The 24,451-nt window shown below is 56.0% G+C and overlaps 1 protein-coding gene across 2 annotated transcripts in view; it reads right to left on the bottom strand.

The window, feature by feature from the left end:
* KIRREL1 (kirre like nephrin family adhesion molecule 1) overlaps positions 1-24,451 on the bottom strand; it is a 98,041-nt gene that overhangs the window by 11,058 nt on the left and 62,532 nt on the right. For both annotated transcript variants that reach the window (XM_031436012.2, XM_031436013.2), the window contains exons 2-7: positions 10,482-10,631; positions 8,587-8,736; positions 3,555-3,712; positions 1,543-1,693; positions 346-451; positions 90-238 (exon numbers count right to left, since the gene is read on the bottom strand). In XM_031436012.2, the coding sequence (XP_031291872.2) occupies positions 90-238; positions 346-451; positions 1,543-1,693; positions 3,555-3,712; positions 8,587-8,736; positions 10,482-10,631 (864 nt within the window). The remainder of the gene's footprint in view (positions 1-89; positions 239-345; positions 452-1,542; positions 1,694-3,554; positions 3,713-8,586; positions 8,737-10,481; positions 10,632-24,451) is intronic.

The following is a 24,451-nucleotide window of genomic DNA, read 5'->3' as shown; positions in this document are numbered from 1 at the left end:
TCTCCTCAGCCTCACAGGGCCTCCCCCACTCCCGGGGCCCTTTAAACACCCCCGTCCCCATCTCAATTTCTCCTCCTGCAGCTACTCACAGTGGACATTGACCAGCGTGCTAACGTTGGTGCTCCCCACTTTGTTGTGGACCTCACAGGACACAGGCTCCGTGAAGAAGGAGTAATCAACGTTGGTCTCATAGCGACTCTCGTGGGCGTCCTCAATCAAGAAGCCGCCCTTGGCCCACCTGGGGGAGGAGGCAACCCCAAGCAGGGTCAGGCCTTGGGGGGTGCCTCCCCACATCTAGTGGCCTGCCCTGCCCAGCAGCCCCCACTCCTGGCCCCCCTCTCCCACCTGTAGCCCAGGATTTCGGGGTTGGCTGTGGCCTGGCATGTGAAGATGACACGCTCGCCCTCCTGCACTGTCTGTGGCTCAATGGACAGGGTCACCGTAGGAGGGTCTGCAAAGTGGAGGACAGGAAGTCAGGGTCTCTTCTGTCCCTCGGGTTTCTTTTTCTCTCCCTAGCACATACACTGAGACCTCACCCCTGCGTGAGGACCTGGGAATTTAAGTTTGCAGTGTACCTGTTCCAATTAATAAGCCATCTTCTTCACCTTTATTCCAGGAGCCTCTAGGCTAGGGTGATGACCAAGGATGATACAGAAGACAAATTAGCCAGTGGATGTAATGACCAACTGTGGCCACTAGGCGTCAGTGTGGGCTTGCTAGGCTCACTAAAAGGGCTGGGGGTGGGGCATCTCTCCAATGGCTGCCCACCCTCCCCCCACCCACCGCCCGGCAGTGGGAATTTATTGAGCACTTACCAAGTAGCATACTCCATGCTATATGCTCTTCCACTATATCTCACTTAATGCTCACAACCCTGAGAAGCAGGTACAGGTCCACAATCCCTTATCTGAAACCCTTGCAACTAGATGTGCTTCAGAATTTGTAATTTTTCAAATGTTAGAAAGGTAATGGCTTGGGGGGAGGGTACAGCTCAGTGGTAGAGCATGTGCTTAGCATGCACGAGGTCCTGGGTTCAATCTTCAGTGCCTCCATTAACAAAAAAATAAAGAAAGGTAATGGTGTGCATAGACCGTTTACTCTGCCAGACCCCCAGCAGAGTCTGGGCAGCATCCCGTAGTCACACGCATCAATACATCTGCAGTGAAATGTATGGCTATTCAGACTAAGTGGGTTAAATAAAAGATTCTGAAAAGCCCAAGTTCAGGTTTTGCCACCAAATCACTTTGGGTTTGGAATTTCCAATAAGGGACTGTAGACCTGCATTTTATTTTCTGCACATATTCAGAATTAGAAACTGAGGCTCAGGGGGATTAAAGCCCTGCCCAAAGTCACCTGCTTTTAACCCAGGAACTGCCCAGCTCACAGCTGATGCCTCTTCCACCAGCCCTCAGGGCACCCGGTTCAAACCAGAACATCCCAGAGGAGGGAGAAATGCAGCATCTGTCCTGGGGCCCCAGGGGACTCTCCTGTGCTTCTCAAAAGGTGCCCACCTCCCCCGCTCCTCCCCAGGACCCTGCTCACGGTGCACGTCGAGCTCGATGGACGTCTCCTTGCCACTTGGGATGGCCTCGTTCATGCTGCGGCAGGTGAAGACGCGCCCAATGTCCAGGTCTGTGGGGTTAATGAGCAGCTGGCTGACGGTGGTCTCCCTCTTCCCGTCCTTCAGCAGCTCCTGGGTGGGGAGGGGCCAGGCACGGTCAAGCTCCTCTGCTCTCGGGGACACCCAGTTGGAGCCGGGCTTGCTGGAGGGGGCTTTAAACCTGAAGCTCAGCCCCTCCCCCAGCCCCTGCCTCCTCCCCAGGTTGGGTTCAGTTTGGTTTTCAATTAATGCACTATATTTTTAAGAGAAATTTTAAATTGACAGAAAAATTGAATAGAAAATATAATGAGTTCCCATATAGCCACCTCCCTTACCCCACGGTTTCCCTAATTATTAATTAATATGATGCATGAGTGTAATACAGGTGTTACAACTCATGTACCATACTGATACGTTACTACTCACTAAACTCCGCATTTACGTTAGAGTTCACTCTCTGTGTTGTACAGTTTTCCCTATGGCTTTGAGCCTCATTCCTGGAATTCTCTGAGTCCAGCCCGAGTCCCTCCTCTTCTGGCAAGTCTGCTTTTGCTCTCAGGACTCTCTCCCAGCCTGAACTTGTGCCCCTCGCAGCCAGTCTGTCCTGCACAGCGACCTGTGCACATCTGGCCTTGTCTCTTAGGCACCGTGTGTGCTTCAGTGCTGGGTCTCTCCTGCTAGACTGTAAACTCCTTGAGGGCACGGAAGGGACTCACTGGCTCAGTGAGATCCAACCTGAGGTCCCTGGGGATGGTCACAGGGACCCTTGGGCTGGTTTCTGTACTGCACGCTGCCTAAGGGAAGCCAGACTATCAGGCAAAGTAGAGCCTCACGATTTGACAGCCACACACGCATCCTTGCTGGATCTGATGCGGTACTGGAACAGTACCAGCCTGGTGCAGGAACACCAGCCCCCTCGGCCTGCTTCGAAGCCCCATCGCCTTTAATTAATTTAAAAAAGAGGGTGGATGACAAATGACCATTAACAAATCAGCTTGTTTGGTTGCCAAAATATTTCAAAACGTGTAGCCCTAGAGGAGAAAAATAACACAGTTCTTGGTGGTGAAAAGGTTAAGCACCACCGAGGCCAAATTCTCGTTTGTCGAATGGTGACACTAAGGCCAGCGAGGCGTGAATGGTCCAAGGTCATGCAGAGCTACTGTAGGTACTCCCTGGGGCCACACTCCAAGGCACCCAGGTGAGCCGTCTCTCCCCTCAATGAGCAGGGTCTCCTGCAGCACCCAGCAAAGTGCTGGGTGCACATGTATTTGTCCGCTGTGGGCAGGGGCAGGAGGAACTCCAAACAGGTGATCTGAATTCTAATTCCAGCTCTGCAGTCAACTTCGCCGTGTGGTCCTGGGCAAGTGACCTGATGTCTTTCTCAGCTAGAGGTTCCTCATCTCTATGATGTACACATGATCCCTGCCTCACCGACCTCTCAGTCGTGCCGACTGGGATCATGTACCAACTAGGGGCTGGGGGAAGAAGGTCGAGGGGCTCAGCAGAGAGAGACCACGTTCTGACCTGGGTAGAAACCAGCTGTGATGCAGGTCAGCTGTGTGACCTCGGGCAAGTCACTCAACCTCTCTGACCATTGGTTTACTCTTGGTGAGTTGGAAATAAGCTCATTTATGAAGCTCCCATAAGGATTAAGAGAGACTGTCCATAACGGGCTTAGCATGCACAGTGCCTGGTACACAGTAGGTGCTTAATCAGTGTAGTTCTTGTCACTATTATTCTTAGTCTCTGCCAAGTACTGAAGGGCACTGTGAACCTGGGAATTCACTTCTCCTCTCTGAACCTCAATTTTCTCAACTGTTTATTGGGAGGATTGGACCTGATGACCTCTAGGGCCTCCTTTCCCATCAGTGACCCCTGAGTCCATCCATAGGGGAAAGGAAAGGTGACCTGAGATGAGGCCCAGGAGGGGCTGGGGGAGCAGGCAGGGTCTCACCGTGCTGGCTACAGCCCCCTCCTGCTGTGTCCCGTCCCGGAACCAGATGATGGTGGCAGCAGGCTTGGCGTTGAAGGCGCGGCACGTGAGGTTGTGGGGTGTGCCCGCCTGCAGCAGAATCACAGGACCGCCATCAATCCTGGTGTCCTCCGGGGGGACTGTGGGGGAGAGCAAAGTCAGTCCAGGGTGCAGCCAACACTGTCCTGATGACCAAAACCCCTGCCCCTGGAGGGATCCCTCCGACTGCATGTCCACCGCTTGGCGGGGCAGTGCCATCCTCACCCCCTAACTTATGATCACCGTATCTGTCGCTCCTGTGGCCTGAGGGGCCTGGCACAGAAAGGTGGCTAGCTCCTCAGAGCTTCTTACATCCCCTCCCTCCTGTCGGGGGCAGCCGGACGGAGCGGGTCTATTATAGCAACGTCCCACGTGGACTCCCTGCCTTCAGCCCCTGCTGGCCCGAACCCACCCATCCCTGCTGGCAGGCTATTTTCCTTCTAGCGCCGCTAAGACTGTGCCTCCTCCCTTCTCAGACACCTTCCATGTCTACCAGCCTCCCCGGGCACAAGCTGCAGAGCATCTCAGCCTGCTGTCCAGGGCTCACCAGGCCAAGGCCTGTGCTTTCCCACCTCCTTGTCTTGTTTCTGCTGCTCTTCTCAGAGCTTCTGCTGAACCACTGTCCATCCTGTTCACATCCCAGCCGCTGCGCGGGGCCTCTCCTGCCATGTCCCCCTCAACCACCCCCTCGGTGGTTCCCAGGGGAACTCGGAGCTCCGAACACCATCGACCTTGTATGTGGGTTACTTATGATTATCTGTGCCCCCCTCTCTAACAAAACTGTCATCCATGGAAAAGCAGGGACCCTGTCTCGCTAATATTCCGTCTCCAGTGCCTAGAATGTGGCCAAAGTAGGCCCCTGCTAAATCTGGGAACTGACCAGTCGGATGTCTGAGACGAGGAAATGGCGAGCCTCCCTCTGGACTGGCCCCACAGGCTCCTGAATGCCCAGGGAGCCAGAATGCAAGTTCCCCGAGGCCAGGGGCTGCTCATTTTCTCTTAAAGCTCCAAGGTCTAGTGCAGATGGTGGTGGATGGCATGTCCTTGGGGACATTAGCTGAATTACTAAATAACTGATGAGATAAGGCAGAAGGATTTTGATTATAATTTTGAGTTCTGGTCTACCTTGTTTTCCTCAGGCTGGCCATGTGAAAGGGTTTTGTTTGCTTTTTGCTGGGAAAGGCCCAGAGACTCACAGGGGGCTCTCTGAGGGAGCCCTTGAGAGGAGACCCCGGGAGGCCTCTGAGTCGAGTGGTGGGTAGGGCTGTCCTGGAGTCTGTGAAGTGATGGTCTCTCTCCACGCTGGGGTTTCCAGGAGGAAGGAACCACTTGCAGCCTGTCCCAGCGCTCTGCTCACCTCGTGCGTGCAGAGTGGGAGAGGGGGGTACGCACGAGAGTCAGGATCGGGCTGCCCTGGTGTTAGGTCCTGGCACCTTTAGTGATGCATCATGTGATCTTGGGTGAGGCCCTCAAGTCGGAGTTTCTTCAACAGAGGCGTACGATGCCCGTGCCTGGGGCCCTCACGAAGGCCAGATGAGGTGCTGTACGCGGACTGTCACGGGCAGGGCACGTGTGACGTGTGCAGCGTGTCCACTTTACTGCTCGGAAAAGAGCCAGCAGCGCCTCTGCTCCCGCCCGGCTGGGGAGTGACCCCTGAACCCTGGGCTCTTCCTCTTCGCTCGCTGGTGTATTTGGTTCCCAGGCTGATGGGTGCAGATTTGGAAATGGGGTGAGGAGAGGAAGGTGGAGAGAAATGGATAAAGAGCTGCCATTCAGGATCTCCTGGTCTGTGTGGGCCTCTCCAAGGTCACGTCCTGCCGCCACACCCCAGGAGGACAGTCCTGGATGGGCAGAGGCCCTGGGCTTCTGCAGGGGAGGCACCGCGTCCAGCTTCCGAGGGGAAGACCTCCCCGCCCATTGGTTCTCCCCTCCCTTGGAACGCTGCCCTTCACCCTTTGTTCACTAGCCCACCTTTCTCTTGGCATCTGGGGCAAAGGAAAATAAGGCTGGGCGTTGTTTGCTCAGCCATCACTGCCACGCGCAGATGGCATGTGTCCACGTATAGTTTATGAGCATGTTTATGATCCGTGACTTAAATTTGTACATCAGTATATCCATGTGTCTGTGGCCTCAGTTTCCTTGTTTGTAAAATTTCAGGAAGCACACTGACATCTGTTCCCCAGTGTCGTTACCGTGACGGCAAAACCAGATCGAGGATGTGAAGCCAACTGTAAACTGTAACGTGATCGACAGCATCTCCACCTTCACTGAACGCTCACCACGTGTCAGCTCGTGCCTCGTGTGCATGACTTCATTGACTCCTCACCACCAAGGCTATCTCATGAATCCTTTCATGGTAAATACCACCCACCCCCATTGACAGATAAGGCACCGAGGCCCAGGGAGGTCAGGCAGATGTGCTCAGACACAGGAGTCACTGAAACAGCCGTGCTGGGAAGTGAACCAGGCCCGCTGACCCCGAGCCACGCTCGTCACCTCCGCACTCAAGTGGTTATTGCTGTAAATAATGAGCAAGCTGGAGGCCTGCAGATCTATATTACGTCTGCCTCTGCCTCTGCGAGGGTGGGAGGCAGCTGCTCTGAGGCCGGGGTTGGTCTGGGGTGGGGGCTGGACCATGGAGGGGCGTGGCTGCAGATGGGGGGGAGGTTGAGAGGTTGGCCGAGGGCAGGGAGCCTGGTTCCAGGCACTGAGCACAGCCCACTCTCCACTCTGCCCTGTCTAGTCTCTGGGCCCCTGGCTGCCACGGACCAAGGCTGTGTGCAAGCAGGTAAGCAGGGAGGCGCCACAAAATGCCCTGCCGCCTTCTGGCATCCATGTGGCTGCAAGAGGCAGGGAGCTGGAGAGTTCCAGAGGGACAAGGTTGGGGGAGGAAGAGTGAGGGGAAAGGAGGAGCCGGGCTAATCGTTCATCTCATGCTCTCAGGGCTCCTTCGGCTCCCCTCATCTGCCCAAATAGTCCAGACTCCAAAGGCTCACATCCTCAACACCAACCGTGTGCCCTCCAAACAAACCAGTCAGCTCCCCTGTCATGTGGTTCTCCCTCACTGACTTGCAAGCTTTTTTAACCAGGTACTCCTCCATCTAGGGTTCCCATTGATGTTCTCCTCTGCCAGGAAGCCTTCTTTGATTGAATCAAGCCACCGGATGCCATGATAAATCCTTGTTCCTGTACTATCCAGGGGCTTGGTCGGCCTGCACTCATCTCTATTTCTCCATCTCTGTGCCGGGCTAAGAGCGGGAAGGGAGAGGAGTATCAGCGACCCCTCACGGGACAGCTGTTCTCCAGTCCAGAAGTACACCTTCCAGGACCCACGCCGAGGCAGTTAGGGAGGGGGGAAAAGCAGAGAGAAGGTCTCTTAAGAACCTCATGTTCCCTCAGAATGCCTGGTCCAGCACGGGGGCTCATACCCTCTTCAGCGAGGGACAGAAGTTGATGTCTTGGCATCCCCTGCCTACCCCCGGCGGTCAGCTAACTCCTGTTCCCTCAACTCCATCCTGCTCCCTGCTAATTCTGCCCATTTTGTCCCCACCGGAGAGGAAAAGCGTGTCATCCAGCAGCCTTGAGTGCTAGTCCCGCAGGGCCTGTACATCCAGAGACACTGGCTATCGGTCCCTCCAGTCCTCACTTGTCCTGACACCTCACATCTGTCCAGACCTTCACGGTTTACACCTCCCTGCTCAGGGAGCAGCAAAGCGGCAGTTGCTAAGAAAAGGCTGGCATCACTATACCACGTGACCGAGGACGCTGCTGTCCGCAGGTCATGGCCGCTTCAGGGTCGTGATGCCAAGACAGCCCAGGTCTCCTGACTCCCAGGTCACCCGCAGGCGACCTGTCCCATTCTCCCCCTTCTCCCCCATGTAAACACCTTCCTTGTGCCCAAACTCATTCATCTCACTTGTCTCAGGGCCCCTCCCCTTCCTCCCACCCCTCCAGGGAGCGTCCCCCACTTCAAGGATTTCAGGGTTGGGGAGAGAAAAAGAGAGGGAGCAAGAGAGATCAGATGGAGGCAGGAAAAAGGAAAGGGGCAGAGGTGAAGACAGAAGGGAAGGAGGGTCACAGGCAGGCAGAGCCAAGCCGGAGACAGAGCACAGCAGAAGCAGGGGCCAGCCAGGCACCAGAGCTGGAGGGAGACAGAAAGACGGATGGCGCTGGAGGTACCGCCAGGGAGGTGGGGGGGGGGGGCGGGTCAGAGCTGGCCTCATTCCTGTACTGTGTGCAGGACAGAATCCCCTCATTATGCAAATGGCCCAGGGTGTTACCATAGAGGGACATCTGCTCTGTGCCCCATGGGTGGCAGCTGGGGGCAAGGCTTCCTCCAGAGGCCCCCGCCCCACCCCCTCCTCAGTTCTCAGCCCTCAAGGCCCATTCCTTCCAGTCCTGCTCCCCTGTTCCCTGAGGAGGCCTGAGGTGAAGCCAAGGAGGAGGGATGAGTGCCGAGGGTGGAAAGGAGGCAGCGAAGAGGAGGAGGGGCTGAGTATGGAGGAAAAGGAGCCAAGGGGGCAGTTTCTTGGGCTCCGAGGCAGCAGAGGGGGAGAGGAAGGGAGTCGCCTTCTCACCGACAAGTCCATCTGCTGGGAGAGGCCAGGGTGTCCATCACCCCAACTCGCCTCCACTCTGGTGGGGAGCGCCTATGGCCACAAGGCGGAGCCCAGTCCCTGCGACCTGGGCACAGGCTGGGGCCGAGAGGATGCCAGAGCTCACACACCCCACGTGTCCCACCAGTGCGCGCCCACGTGCCCGTCTTGCTCTCATCTGTCTGGACTTGGCTTTGGGAGAAGTTTACAGGATCTGGGGAGGGAAAGCTAGGGAGATAGTAGGGGCAGACAGGAAGCCAGGAACAGAGAGAGAGAGGCTGGGAAATGAAAGAGAAAACTGGAGAAGCGGGGACAGCCAGGGCACCAACAGAAAGAGACAGGAGGAGGCTGGGGGCCCTGCAGGAGGCGGGGGTCATTACTGAGCACGGTGAGCTTGGCTCGCCGGGAGCGCAGGGCGGCCTCCGTGGCCTGGCACTCATAAGAGGCGTCGTCAGAGAGCTCCGCATCTGCGATCTCCAGGTTGTGCTGCCCGGCGTCCGCGGAGCCCACGACCCGGTACCTCGGCCAGGCTGCAGGAACAGAGAGGGCGAGCTAGGGAATCAGCCTGGACCACCCAGCCCCCAAGGGCGCACCCTCTTCCCACGTCAGGGTCCGCATCCCACCCCGGGGCCCGCACTCCTCCCTCCACCAGCTCCTGGGACCCCACGGGCCCTTGACGAGGATGAGGTCCCCACGCAGACACCGCGATGCCACAACCTCCCACAGTGAGGCTGGGAGCCATAAAGCAGGAGGAGCGACGGGGGAGAGCGGAAGAGGGAGTTGAGCAGGAGCAGATGAAATCTCCGAAGCTGTTTGCAGACAAATGTCTCTCATAATAATAGGAAAGAAAGGGGAAAAAAAGGCAGACAGCAGGGAAAAACGGAGAGGGAGGGGGAGGGTGTGTGGGCGCTAGGAAATACAGGCCATCGCAGCACAGACATGAGCTCACTGGGGCCAGAGGGAAGCCCAGGGCAAGCTACGGTCTCACCCTCACTCACCCAGGGAGGGTCCTGCCAACCCCCCAAAGGAGCCCCTAAACTGAGTCAGTCCCCTGCAGAAGCCGTGGCTACAGTGGGCGCACCTCCGAGCCTCTGGCCTCTCCATCCTCCCTCCCGCGCCCCTCTTTCCACTCCTCCGTGCCCCTCTCTAGTGCCCCTCTCTCGTGGTCCCGGCACCAGCTCCCTCCCACCAGCTCCCTCTGTCCAGAGGCTATTGATTCTTCTCACTCCATATCTATTGATCTCTCTCTCTCCCAGTTTCTTTCTGTTTCTATCATCAGTAGATCCACCAGCCCCATCTCTTTCCTTCGTACGGATTGCTCTATACAGACAAATTTCCCCCACCTGTACTGAGACACGGAGCCCACAGCAAATAATAATCTCAGCCCCCGGAACAAGAAGAAGAAGAAAAATAGACAATCTCCCCCCTGCTTTTATCATCACACCGCCTTACAGTGAACACTGTTCTCACGAGGCACTTTCTCTCATTTGGATCAAACCTCACCAACACCTTGATCAGGCAGGCGGACCTGTGACTCGTGCCTGTTTCACACAGGAGTAAATTAAGGCCCAGAGAGGTGAGGTGGCTTTTCTAAGGTCGCCCAGATGGGAGGTGGCAGAGGCAGGACCAGTACCCAGGTGTCCTGATTCCCTGTCCTCTCTGCCCGGCGGCCTTTCCACAGCTACCTTTACTTGCTCTGGAATATAGGGTTTTCTTCCCTCTTGAGTCATGATGTTTGTTTCAGCAGTGGCTCCACAGTGCTTAAGAAAGGCTTGTTGGATGAATAAAAACTAAGTGCTCAGGCTGATATTAAAATGAGTTTTTGGCCACTGAGCAGACACAGCCTGGGCGGGGGGCAGGAGAGAGGCTGGAGAAAAGCCAGCCTGGCAGGAGACACTTGCAGGATGGAGAAGTTGCCTGTGTCCTCCTCCTGCAAAAGCAGGGGGCTTGGGGTCTTCTAGCCCCTCCTGCTTTGCCTGTCTGCCTGCAAGTCTCTTACGTAAAGGTCTCTGGGTTTCCCTTGATCTCTCAGGCTTCCCGCTGGCCTTTCATGAGCCAGTCCACAGCCAGGAGGAAAGGTGGAGCTGTGGGGTTTGGAAAGCAGTGGAGACAGAGCTCAGGAGGAGAGGGAGAGATGGACACACACACAAATGGCAGAGGGGAGGCTGGAGCGCGGTGTGGGACGGGGTGAGGGGGTCCAGGAGTCTTTGTTGGTTGGGGAGGGATGCAGACAGGGGAGAGTCTGGAGGCTGGGCTGGCTGGCGGCCCCACTCACCTTTGAGGCCCTGGCCCATGCCCAGCGCCAGCCCGTCCTTGGTCCATTGCACGATCCCGGAGTAGTTGAGCAGCACGCAGGGCAGCACGGCCCGCTGTCCGGCCACCACGGTCTGGTCGGCTGGCTCCTGGCTGAAGCGGGTCTGGGTCCCTGGCAAAGCCAAAGCCGGCCCTGGGTGAGGGGTTGCCTGAGGACAGGGCTCCACCCATAGGCCACGCCTCCCGGGCTCCCACTCCCACCAGACGATGGGTGAGAGTCCAGTCCTGGCCCCACTGCAGCCCCAACCCCTTCCCTCCAAGATGCCACGTGCCAGCCCTTGATTCCTCCCGCTTGCTGGGGTGGCCCAAGGGATGGGCTTCAGGCGCGCGATCAGAGAAAGTGGTGCAGTGTTATGTAAAGTCTGTAGACACCAGACTAGCCCGACCCTCTCATTTTACAGAAGAGGATATTGGAGCCCAGGGAGAAGTGTCACCTTCCTGAGGGCACCCAGTGAGTTAAGGATAGAACTTCCGCACCTCGGGTCCCGGGCTCTTGCTCAACCACCTCCCCCGCGCTCCCCTGCCCGACACCCACGTCAGCGGGTGATGCATCGGTAACAAGTCCTGCTGGGGATGCTGTGGTCCGCCTCCATCCTTGAGACAGGCGTAGACCACCATCCCCCTACTTGGACGTGCATACATGAGCCCATGTGAGGTGACACACGTGTGCCACCATGCCAGGTACAATTCCCCCATGAACGCACCCAGCAAGTGCCCAAAGGCAGATTCCAGGGACAGGCACATCCACAGTGTGTGTATAAGCTTCCTGGGTCCCAGACAAAGTGGCTCTGAGCCCACCTCTGCACACTTTCCCTGTTTCGTGTGTGCACCCTTGCTGCCAAGCTCTGGAGGCATGAGTGCGTACACAGGGACACACCTGCCCACGCCCGCCTCCCGCCCCGCACCGTGGGAGCTGAGAGGCCACGTGACCGGGTTCCACTCGCCCTCTGGCTGCGGGAGCCACACATGGCTGCCTGGCTGGCAGCTCGGCCGGGAGCATTTGATTAGAGAGCTGCAGAGTAATTGCCTTTAATTGTGGGGCCTAAATGGAGCAGGGAATTGGACTGCAGGTTTCTTCACCCCTCCACCGCTCCCACCCACCCACCCCACCCAGCACGGGTTGGCCTGGTGGGGGGGCAGTTCTGGGTACCATGCTGTGACCATCGGTTCCCTGGGCTGGACTACAGGGAAGAGGACGGGAGACGGAGGGGCTGCGGGACAGCACGGGGAGAGGTCTGGGGCTTCCCACGCACGTCCCCAATCTGTCACACGCTGTAACCAAAATCAGTTTTCCCTGGAACTCAGGAGATTCCTCCCCCTTCTTTCCCTCCTCAGCTCCCATAATCCCCACATCCAACTCTTTCAAACCCAGCCTTCCAAAAGTTCCCTGATCCTCCATCACTCCTGTGTGTAAGCCAACGGAACTTGTCCCTCCCCATTCCAAGACCTCCCTCTAAGTCACTAGAAACAGAACCCTAGTCTTCTTGTCCTCACTCTTCTTCCTCCTCCTCCTCCTCCATATTTCCCCTTCTCTCCAAACCCGGCCCACATTTCCCCCTTCCAGGAAGTCCTCCTAGATTGATCTTTTTTATCCTGGGCAGTTAGATCATCGGGGGACCGGCAGGAACTTGAGCAGATCCTTAGGCAAACACAGCTTGTCCCACCTTTCAGCCCTGCCATCACAGCTCTATCCTTGGGATTTCCTGTCCCAAACCATCAGGGTCTGTGCTCATGCTTTTGTTTGTCATGGGGTAGAGGGCAGCTGGTGGGTGGGGCTGATTGCTCTATCTGTTCCACCAGAATGGAAACCTCTTCTCAAGACCAAGGGCCATGCTCTCTCTTCCCTCGGAATCGCCCTGGACATCTGACATCCACATTGGTTGGTGAACATAAAGGGGACCAAGGCTAGGAGCAGACTGATAGCCAGCATACGATTTAATACAATGAGGCAGCCCTGTTTGGTTAAGTGTGCAAATCCAGCTCTTTGGGTCTGCAGGGGGTCAGGAAGTTAGAAACAGTGCCCCTTTCCCCAACACTGTGTGAGCATCTCCCCCACTGTGCTTGACCCAACACCCCATCCATGACTTCTAAAGAAGGAAAGGATAAGGCTCGCCTCTGTTCCTGGGATGGGTGGCAGGTGCTGAGATCCTGGGGGAGGGGATGGGTCAGGTGAGCGGCCAGCATTATTAATTCAGGCATTGCCCTCATTATTATTCAAATTTATTCATATCATTGCGCATTTCTCTAGTGCAGCTACATGCTGCAAACTCTCTACGCTCACGTTTCTCCTTCCCACGGCCCCCGGAGCCCAAGCCAAGGGCTCTGGAGCAGAGTGGCCTGTGAGCTCTGGCTCAGAGATGGAATTTACATTCACAGCTTTCCTGTGCGGGTCCTGGACACCTTGGTCTCCTGTCAAAGTCTCCCGAGGACAGAGAGAAGCAGGCTCCTTGTCCTGTGGGAGCAAGGAGGCAGCTCGCCCTGCAGCAGGACTGAGGTGGGAAGCCTTGAGAGTCAGAGATGGCATCTCGCCAGAGGGATGGAGGACCGATGTGACCTTGGGCGTGTCACTGCCCCATCCTGGCCTCCTCCGTGTGCTCACCTGTACAATGACAAGTCTGGACTGAGGACTGCAAAGGTCCCTTCTAAGAACAGAGGTTTAGGAGACAGACTTAGGCATGCACAGTGACTCCGACGCTTCCTACCAGTGTGACCGTGGCTGAGTGACTCTCTAAGCCCCACTTTCCTCAGTGGTAAACTGGGGGGGGGGGGACTGATGATGCCTACACTGGACTGCTGGGGAGCTAAATGGGATGGGGTGTGTGACATTCCCCTGCACGTGCCCACTGAGTGGTAGCTACGACCTTTTTTATCCTGGGCAGTTAGATCATCGGGGGACCGGCAGAAACTTGAGCAGTGACGCGGCAGAGAGCATCCATCATCCTGGGGATGGTGAAGCACGACGCCCTCCTGGTGTGGGCCTGGGTGAGGCCGTTTAGTCTGGAGACCGGGGGATGGAAGCAACAACCCCAAAGAAGGTCCAGGGAAGAGGGGAAATGAAGGATCTTGGGAATTCAACGCAGTGGAAAGGGGCAGGTGCTGAGCCTGTGCAAGTGGCTGGCCCCAAAAGAGCCCCTGCAGCCAAGACAATGTCTGAGATAGATGGACTGTCCTGACCTGGATCACGATTAGGAGAAAGCCCCGAGCCTGTCCTGCCACCACCAAGTCCCCCTCTTTCTACTTTGCACACTCTGGGCTTTTGTCCTTGTCTCCGTGCCCTTGCCCAGGCCTGCCCTCGGGGCAGGACACTGCCCCCCCCCGCCCTCCTTGGGATCCAAATAGTCATCTCCTCTAGGAAGTCTTCCCTGACTTGCCTGCATGCCCTCAGAGCCCTCTGGACTCACTTCCCACCTCTGCAACAGTAGGTCCACGCTGCACTGCCCACCCCTGCCTGGCCCAGGGAAAACTCCTTGCATCTGGACTGTGTCGCTCAGAGCACCAGCCCCATCACCCAGCACAGGGCCTGGCTGCCAGGCACATGCCAGGTGTTCCAAATAAGTCTGCAGATTGATGGAGTGAAAATGAATGAATGCCTGCAAAAACTGTCCTGCCTGTGCACTGCCGTCGAGGAAAGGCAGAACACCCCGGGCCCCAGGCCAGGCTCACAGACTCCAGCAAAGGCAGACAGGGTGGGAGAGTGGAGGGACAGGACAGGACTCTCCCTGCAGGGAAAGGAGGAGCAGTCCTGGGAGGCTCCCTGAAGGAGGGAGCATGGAGCAGGGCTGGGTCAGGTAGGGGAAACAGAACTCTGGAAAGTTCTGATGCAATGGTGGGGATGAGTGATGAAGGGATATGGGGATGGCTGAGAAAAAAAAAAAAAAAGCTTAGAAGGTGAGCAATGAGGTGCAGGCACCAGACAGGGCACAACAGGAAGGGCAGAGGCAGCGTTACAAACAAAAAAGAGGTGCTGGGTATCTGTCCTGGAACGTCAGGAAGGCATCAAGAACCAGGACCTGTGGCCTGAAAAGGACGCACACAAATCAGAACACACACATGCCTTGGAGCCTGCATTAGAATGGGGTGTGTGAAATTCCAGCCCCTTTCCTGTGCCCACACCCCACTCTAGGAAATAAAACCAGGGGAATGGCTGGCTGGGGAGCCAGGTGGGAAGGGAGTCAGGAAGGTCCTGACCACAGGCAGAAGGTGACCACAGACCAGCCTCTGGAGCAGCAGCAGTGGTGTCATATCAGCTGCCTTGCCTGTCTGGCAGCTCGGGCCTGGGATGAGTGCAAATCCAAGCGTGTATGTGTGTGTGTGTGTGTGTGTGTAAGTGAATCCCCGCCTGCTCTCACCCCACCGCCTCCCTGTCTTCAGACACCGTCACAGCTCTCAAGCAGCCATTGTGAAGACAGACACCGAAGGAGTGTGCTGTACACGGGGCGCGGGAGCTCGCACACGCGGGCGCACACACACATGCATACAGACTGATGGGGAGGCTGGCGGAGGCGCCAATGACACCGAGCAGAGCAGCGGAGACAAAGACAGACATCCACCAGGCAGAGGGAGAGCGAAGGCGGGGAAGGAGACTGGAGGAGAGGCAGGAAGGGAAGAGGGGATCTTGGTTAGAAAGAGGCCAGGAAAGAAGACAGAGGCCCAGGGCAGAGACGCAGAGAGAAAAACACTGGTGACGCAGAGACGCCGTGGATTCCCAGAGGCCCAGGCCACGGCAGAAAAGCAGGCCACCTGAGGGTCGCTGGGAGACAGGGGGGAGCAGGGCAGGGAGATGATGGGGAGTGTGGTCACAGGGGGCCAGGGCGCCTCTCCAGCTCAATCCTGTCCTTCAGACACATTGCCATGAGGCTGGGGTGGTCCTTAGACTCCAGAAGCCCCCCTACCCCCAGTGCTGCCACCAGTATTCCTAGCAGGCGCAGACAGGGTATGCAGGCAGGTGAAGTGCCGAACAGGGTGGGGAGGGCAAGGGGAGCACAGAGGGACCCTGGGGAGAAATGACGGTTGCAACAAGGGTGCTGTGGGGTGGGACCTGTGGGCTCCTCACACAGGACGAGGAGAGGTCAAAGCTGGAGAAACCCTAGTTTCCCGTCAGCTTCCTCCCAGCCCACCCCGGAGACCTCCTTCCTTCTAGGTAACCCTGGCCCTCACCACCCGCTACAGAGGCTCCTTGGCCTCCACCTGGAAGGTTCCCCTCCCTAGTCCCCTCCCGCATCATCTGGGCTTCTGGTTGCAGCACCTATCACTGCCTGCCTTGGACTAGAAGTTCCTCACGTGTGTGCGTTTCTGTCTCTCCCTCTCCTGGGAGCCCTCAGGGCACAGAGATGTCTTGATTTCCCTTTCCTTTCCCTTCAATCCCAGCAACGTTCCTTAACCTCCCAATTATAAGATGCTGGCTGTGTGCCAGGCACCAGTGCAGATGTCCTATAGACACCGTTCCCAGCGCGGTCTAACCCAGGGCACAGTGGCAGTGATGACGTCCATGTTATGACAAAGGGACATAAGGCTCCGACGTGATGGGCAGGAGTGCAGGCTTTCAGGCTGCAGTCCCTGCTCTTGGTGCCCCGCTGCCCCACAGGAATTTCCAAGAAATATTTCCTGGATGGACGGACTGGACTCACGGCCCCCACCCCAGCGAACTCCTGGTGCCCCTGAGCTCTGCGCCCACCTACTACTTCTGATCTCCGCTCGACACTCAGATGTGCATCTTAACCGTGTTCACGGCCCCCTACCCTGGGGAGGCCAGCGCTCCCTCCTCAGACCCGGGCTGGCCTGTACTCTACAGCCACGGGGGACTCGCCGCACGTGCCGCCACCAACCGCAGGAGAAGGCTTGATGTAAATGTCCCTCCAGGAGGGGAGAGTGGTTCCAAAGACTGGAAGGACCATCAGGAGCATCTAGAGAGATTTCAGTGAATCACAAAACACCCCCTTTTAAGCCACCACTGTCCACCAGTAGGAGGGGGAGTAATAATTAATAGCTCCTTCTTACAAAGTGTCAGTCACTGTGCCAAGCACCTCACCAAGCCTAGTTCACTTAAGGGACACAAAACCCGATGAGGTAGGTACTATTATCATCCCTAACAAGGCTCTAAGGTTCAGAGACATAAGCACTTCCTTCCAGTTTTGCAGCTGCTAAGTGTTGGAGCCAGCACACCTGGCCCCCCTGGAAAGCCATCTCATCAGCTTGGCCACAGCTGTCTTCCCACTCTCCCCATCCCTGGGGCTCAGGCCCTGGGCACTGTGCAAACTGGCCCCCTGGCACCTCTCCATCTCCCTTGGATACTGTGCCCTGACTAGGGGACCCCCTCCTCTTGTCTCAGCACCATCCCACGTCTCCTCCTCAACCCTGAGCTTCCGGGGCGACCCTGCCTTCCGGCTCTGCTCTCTCTCCAACTCCCTCCTGTGTCCTCAGTGCAGGACAGCACAGGAGAGGCCACCTGTCCCCGTCTCTGTGGGTGAACACACCTCCTGTTCCCACTGGGCCTGTCCCCGGGGTTGGGGACCAGGCTCCTACAAAGGCCTGGTGAGAACAGAGAGGTCAAATCTCATTTTTGACTGAGAAGTAGGAATTGACCTCTATATCTGTCTGGGAAAGGCTGGAAATGCTTACAGATTCCAGATGCACGTTGTGTACTCCTGTGGACACCCATGTACCATCACACATAAGCACACATGTTCACCGGTGCACACTCACCCCCCCCTTGCACCTCTGCATTTCTGCACCCCCACGGGCACCTTTCCACCCCTCTGTCTTGGCACATGTACCTTGGTGGTCGTGTTCCCAGAGCCTGGCCTGCCAGGCCTGCCCGGAACCACAGAGGGAGCGGGGCCACACGCAGGAGACACCAAGGAATCCAGGCTGCAGGAGAAGGGGGTGGTGGAGGCCAAGCCCTGTCTCCCCGGATTTATCACACGAGCAGTAATGAACCCCCTGGGCCGGAGCAGTCCCCGCGCTCTGCACTCCAGATCTCTGCCGGTTCAAAGGGATGCCTTTGATACACACCGACAGCTTTCAGATGGAACTAAATCTCTCCTCACTCCACTGTTCCTCCTGCCACTCTTCCTCCCTCCCCCGGCTCTCACATCCCCCCCTCCAGCCTGTACCCCCACCACAGCCATCCCCTTCCTGCTCTATGAAAAATACAGCAGTCAGAGAGGCCCCCCCCACCCCACGCTTGGATTCTCTCACAGAGTAAAGAGGATTGCAATTCTCTGGGCTGGGCCAGCAAAGGGGAGAGGAGAGAAGAAAGGAAGATTTGCACTTTTGATAGAGGAGAGAAGGCAGGGGAGGAAGAGAGAGAGAGAGAGAGAGTGTGTACGCGCAAGCTGGCTGGGGCGGGCAGAGTGAGGACGGGCAGGAGGGGAAGACAGAGACCCTGGCTGCCGGCAGCAGAGACATACCGATGCGGAGAGAGAAGCGGGTTCAGGACCCTCAGCCCAGAGGGAAATGCCATGCCTGCCCAGCTGACTGGGTGTGAGGGGTGGGGTCTGTTGATTCTGCCTTATACAGAGCCCAGCCCAGAATCCAAAACCGTCCAAACGTGATGGGACTTGGAGACTATAAGCCCCTCCTTTACAGGTGATGGGTCAGAGCTCAGAAAGTCAAAGACGCGCTGACTTGCTCACAGCAGGTCACCTCAGTCTTGGCTGTGAGGAGAGATCTGGTGATGGGGTACCAGGTGAACACCCCAAAGACAAGTTACTAAACATTCAGAGACTATTGTCACCCCTACTCCGCTGCCCACCAGCATTTACCACATCAAAGTACTTTGCTTTTGGGTTCACAGTTTGATGTGAAACAGACAGTGAGCAGCAGGGGCCTCGAATGGCCCCCTCTTTGACTCTCTGGCCGCCTACCATCACCTCCTTACCACTCTGGGGCCTTTCTCATCCCAGGAGGTCAAAGCCAGAGGCAGAAGAACCAGTCTGTCCTCCCTCCCCGCAGCCTGCTTAGCCAAGCCATCCGAGTGTTTGTCTCCAAGGCTGGGGTATGGTAGGGACAGCTGAAGGGGACTCTTTCCAGGGACCAGATGGGCTTTTACAAGTGACCACAATCTGGCCTGGCTTCCCTGCATTGAACAGACCAGAGGTGCTGCAGGGCCTGGCTGCAGGGCTGGTATTCACGGTGACAGGGCACACGAGTTGATCGTCTGGGCCAATGTATCAGTCACCAAAAGAGGCAGGCACAGGACCCTGAGAGAGACAGGGGACCAGCCCAGCACCAGCGGGGACAGGCTGGGGTGGGGGTGGGGGGCAGAGCAGTCAGGGCTGTGGGCTTGTCTGGTCCTGGCTCTGCCCCATCCAAATGCGCCACTTTGTGGGGGGAGAGGTGTCACTTCACTCTACCGTGGCTCTCAGTTTCCTTAAACTGTAACGAGAGGGAGCTGAAGTACTTGGCTCCCGAGGGCCTTTCCAGCTCTGAGGTTCTAGGATTCTGCTGCATCTCCTGCTCTCCTGGGGCCTCAGCCAGACCTTGCTGGTGTCCCTGGGGCCATCCTGGCATTTCCTCCCTGCAGGGCAGAGGGAGATCTGCAGGTTAGTGACACCAAGACAGTGGCTGAGGGAACCCACGCAATGCATCTTTGTTTCCGCCTGTAAGGAACTTCCCATCAGAGTTCCTCACCTCTCCTCCTACTAGGTTCATGGTGGGGGAAAAAGAGGACAGAGGACAGGCAATTCTGGATCTCTGAGGTGACCTGCCAACCCAGGCCCACTCACAAGGACGCTGAGCTCCTGAACCAAAAAGACTGGCAGGTGTGGCTGGAAACATTCCCCCTGCTGCCCCATTTGGACCTCCAGCCCCTCTGTCCTGCCAACCGGAGGCACCTGGGCCAGGCCTGATCTGACAACTTTATGCAAATGTGCCCTTGGCAGGGGACCCTGAGAATGTTCTCTGGGAAGGACAATGGCATGGTGAGCCCGAGTGGGGCTGGCTGTAGCAGGTATGACAGGCGGGAGCAGAAAAGGGGGGGTGGCAGGGATGGTGGAGGGTTCTGCTGAAAAACTGAATTTCAATCTGGCTTCAATGGGCAAGGGAAGGGCGATGCGGGGAGGGGAGGCAGGTGGCCGGCAAGGACTTAGCTCGGAGAGGAGACAGAGGATACAAGGAAAGAGGGCGAGAGATGGAGAAGAGAGAGCAGAAGCGAGGGCAGTCACCAAGCCAGAGAAGGCTGGAAGAGATGGAGCGAGACCCCGGGGGCTGGGGGGAAGGAAGGCCGGGAAGGGAGATCTTCTGCCCCACCCTTCCCCGCTTCAGGCCCTGCACCTGCCTCCCGATGGCCGACAGGAGCAAAGGGATGAGGTGGCGCAAACACCTGGGTCTCCAACAGTCCCCAGACGCTGAAAAAGAGGGTCCAACGTGCAAAGACAAAATGAGAATAGAAAAAAGGGTGGCAAGAGGGAGTCACAGACAGAAAACAGAGAGCCAAGCAGAAGAGGGGAGAGCTGGTGGCAGGAAGGGTGGGAAGGGCGGTAAAAGGTTGCTGGGAGGAAGGAAGGGGCTGAGGAGACACTGTGATATGAGAGAGACAGAGGACAAGACAGAGACGAGACAGGGAAAGAGAAGAGTGTTCAACTAGAAAGAGAATCTGAAGGCTGGAGCTGGAAAGGGCCTTGATCACCATCCAAAGCCTTTATTTTAAAGAAGCGGGGGTCCAGCAAAGGAGAGAGGTATTTGGGGTGGGCCTGTCTCCAAACTCTGGTGGCTTCTGAGCCAGCCTCCCAATGACACAGGGCTCCCCTCTCCAGGGGCAGGGCACACTCCAAAACCATCCCATCCTGCACAGATGGTTGGGACAAGATGGGAGGGGAGGCATCTTTAGCTGGAAGCCCTCCTTCCCTAAAAGGAGGGAGGGGAAAGGAGCAGTGAGAGAGAAAGGATGGAGGAGAAGGCTGGGAAGATGGATAAAGATGGGAAGTGAAAGTCAGGAACAGAAGTGACGGGACCCTCTGGGAGAGGAGACAGGATGGAGAGAAGGGACAGGAGCAGGAGGAAAGACACTGGAGGAGGGGAGGGGGCAGCAGAGGCCTCTGGGGGCCATTCGGGTGGAGGGGAAGGGAGATCTGGGGCGGATTACCACCCTCTGGCCTCATCAGAAGGTCTTGAGCATTTAGGTCAAAGAAAAGGAGTGAAATCCTTGAGAAATGGAAGGGATTTTTGAAAGGATTAGCCAAGGCAGTGGGGGGGGGGGGGAGTGGGGAAGAGAATGAGGTGGGCTGTTATCTGAGATAATTCTAAAGGCAGTGGAGGACCGGGTCCTGTCTCTCCCCACAAATGAAGAGCCTGAGGCGCTGTTTTCCTCCCTCCCCGCTCCCACAGGTGTCCTCGCCCCAGGCAGCAGTGTGCCCACCAGGAGGGCGATCAGTGGGTCACCCCTGCAGCTCCCGCCACTCGGCCTTTCCTGGGGTTCCGCCTGGGGGCTGACCCCTCCCCTATGGCTCCTCCCCCAGGCAGATGGGCAGGCACCCCTGCTAGTTCTGCTCTGAAAGCCCCCCTCCGCTTTCTTTAACACTCTTCCTTACCACTGTTACAAACGCGGCTTCAGAGAGCAATCTGAGAGGAGTGAGGATGGCACCCTGGAGGCCCCTCACCAGGCTCGCAGCCCAGGAGGAAGTGCAGGCCTGCCCCCAGGCCCTCTCCCCAGAGGTCTTCTAGCACGTTTAGGAACAGTCTCCAGAATAAATAGCCTGAACTCTGAGAAATCCAGAAAGGTGAGGGCTGGGGCATCGGAAAGGAGGGCAACTCGCTTTCACCCCGAAACCAAAACAGCCATAAAGAAACTCAGGTCTTCTGACCCCAGACAGGAGCTCTGAAGGACACGCCTCACTTCTAAGTTTAATGAGCTTTACTGAATGCCGGCACTCCCCCTGACCCCGTACCCTGCTCCCCACAAAATTAGAGAAAAGAAAGAACTGCCGATCAGAGCCAGGTGTTTAGACCTTCTCCTCCCAGACTCAGAAACCCTTCATCACAGGTGCCTGAGCAGCTTTCTCTGGCACTTCCAGGAGGGCTGTCTGACTCTACGAGCCAGGGAGCAACCAGTCCGGGCAGGCACGGGGCTCTGACGAGGGCTCTCCACCTTGGCACTGGCTCTTCTCTGGTGCCTCCAAGAAAGACAGACTTGGCAGGCGTGCCACAAGCCTGTACGTAACACAAGTGCATCCCCAGGTCCCATTACTAAGCCTTCATTACAGACCCCTAGACCAGACATTAAGGACTGGCTCCCAGGGAAGCAGAGTTTTTCATTCATATAAGAACTTTCGAACAGCACATGGCAGTGAGCTCCCTGTCACTAGAAGTGTTCAAGATAAAGAAGGATGACCACGAGACAGCAATGTTCCAGAGGGCTCTGGGCAATATTAAAGACCCCTTTCAATGCTGGTGCTTTATGATTCTATTCACACACCTCATATATTGCCTTCTTACTTTGGACACACACCTATCAGATAATCAATCTGTAATATTTCGATCAAGGTAGACCGAAATGGTTTGCAGTAGTGAAGTTTAAAGGAAGGAATTCTCAACAAAGCCATCTGCAGGGAAAAGAACAGTTCAAAAAAACCGTCTAGGATGGCAGTCAAGGATAAGGAAGACTTCTGTCCCATGGCAATTAACCACGCAACCTCAATGTTTAGTCTGTAGCCATACTGTAGATTATTCTGACTCCTGTTTCACATGCAGAGATTGTGAACTCCTTGAGGCAACTGGTGGGATCTCAGTTGTGCTGCCTAGTACAGAAGTGCTTTGCACACAGTAGGTCCTCAATAAATGTTTGTCATTTGATTATCTGAATGAGTTCACCTGCACCCAGAGAAAGTCAACTCAATTCAACATGCATTCATTCATGTAACAAACATTTTCTGAGTGTCTGCTACGTACCAGGCACTGTTCTGGGCTCTGGGATGCAAAGTGAACAAGCTTATGGTCTAATGAACACACCCACGTACCCGGGCAATACAGCATGTTGAGAGTCCTGATGGAGTGACATGGAAGAAAGTGTGTTACATCAATGAACAGATTGTATTTTTTCACAGGTCTGACTTCCACACTGGTCTTGCCTTAGGCTGAGCCCCCTATTTTGTTGGCCTTTGTTAGCTCTCAGTCCTTTTTACATCATATGGGTTAAACATTGGAGGCCTGGCTTGGCACACAGTAGGTATTTAATAAATCCACATTTACTGTTTAGAAATGCATTGAGTCTTGAAGACAAGAAGGATTTCAACAGCCAGAAAGCTGCGGAGAGGGCATTCCAGACAAAGGGAACAGCGTGAGCCAAGACTTAGAGACATAAAAGACCAGTGAGCAGTTGGAAGTGGCTGGAATTCAGGCACATGAAGAAATTGGAACCAAGGTCACCTCTCTTTAAAAATTAAACCCTTTCTCCTTCTGGGCATTCCTCAGTCTCTGCCCTCCAGAAACTTCTAGGCTGCTGGGAAAGACTGGACATACACATAGAAAGAGGTCTAGATTCAGAAAGACAAAGGTGGAAGTCAGGGCTGATCCAGGCTGCACAGAGCCACAGTGGGTAAGGTTCCGGGATGGGCTTAGAAGAATCAGAAGGACCGTGGCGGCTGTTTGGTGGTGTGAGGACAAGACCGCGTGTTGTGTGTGTATATGTGGTCGGGGTCGAGGGGTATGTGTCCTTGTTCGCATCCACATGTCTAGTGAACTTGTGTGTGTTTCTGCACGTCTGTATACAAGAGTTGATGTGTAGCCGCCTAAAGCGAGAATGGGGCACTTTCCGCCTACAACTAGGACATTCTAGGCTTTTCCAATTAATCTCCATTAAAAAGATTTCCCGCAAAGGCGCTTCTAGAGGCCTCAAGTTGGGGTCATCTGGATCAATCCTGCATAAAGTAAAAGCAGCTCCGACTGGCTGCTCCATCGATCCATCTAACTCGGTTCATTCTACCCGTGCAAGGGGCACGGAATGTTAATTTGCTGCAGGGAGCTGAGGGAGCCTGCAGGAGGAGGCTCTGTAATTAACAGCGGTACGAGCAGGGTCTCAACATGGCGACATTCGACAGGCAGCGCCCGGTGCAGGGTGGGGAAGACCCAGAGGTAGGTTTTCGGGGTTGACGAACGCTGGTCTCTCTGTCTGCTCCTGCTCTTTCCTGTTCCACCTGCCTCAGTTTGCTTGTCAGATGAAACACAAGTGCCCCAGGAATGCAGGAAGGCCAGGGAGACAAAAGCCATTTGTCTAACCACTGTCGGAAGTTCACAGGACATTGATGGGGGACATGGTGATCAATTGGAAATCCGTGGTGAGGGTCCATGGACAGACCTTCTCTTCAAGGCCATGCACACTGATGACTGCTCCTGGGACCCCAAAGTATGTGAAAGCCAGGCCAGCTCTATGGCCTTATTTCCATGAAGGAGTTTAACAGAAAGGGGAGAGCATGCTACAGATACACATGCCAATCCCATCATTCTAGCAGGTTTATACCTACACTCATTCAGTGTCTGCTACACATCCTTCAAAGCCCCCTCCTCCAGGCAGTCTTCCTAGAGTGATGGTAAAGAAGGTATTGAATTTCCTCTTCCATCTCATCCAAACCAGCCACTCTGGCCTGTGCCCTCATCAGCTACTCCTGTGCACCCTTTTCAACTTTTCCACTCACCAAAATTTTCACTGACCTGGGGACACTCAACCCTGCTCACCTGTCTATTTGTCCTGTGTCCTGTGTCAGTCTCAGGATGGCCCAGGAGCCAGAGGGGAAGCCAGGAGCACGTCACTGATGGAGGTACAGACATCCGGGTATAGGAGAAACCTTGGAGAAAGCAGCCTGCCTCTCCTTTCACGCTCTCTCTCTGCATCTCTGATTCTTTCCTTCCCTTTTTGATCTCCCTGTGTTGCCCCCCAGGGGAATGCGGCAGTGGGGAGGGGGGATCTCTCCTTCCTCCACCTCCGTTGCCCCCTGGTCT

This window comes from Camelus dromedarius, chromosome 23 (assembly GCF_036321535.1).
Source record: "Camelus dromedarius isolate mCamDro1 chromosome 23, mCamDro1.pat, whole genome shotgun sequence".
NCBI lineage: Eukaryota > Metazoa > Chordata > Mammalia > Artiodactyla > Camelidae > Camelus > Camelus dromedarius.
The sequence above is the reverse complement of the archived record's forward strand: the minus strand, read 5'-3'. Positions and strand labels throughout refer to the sequence as shown.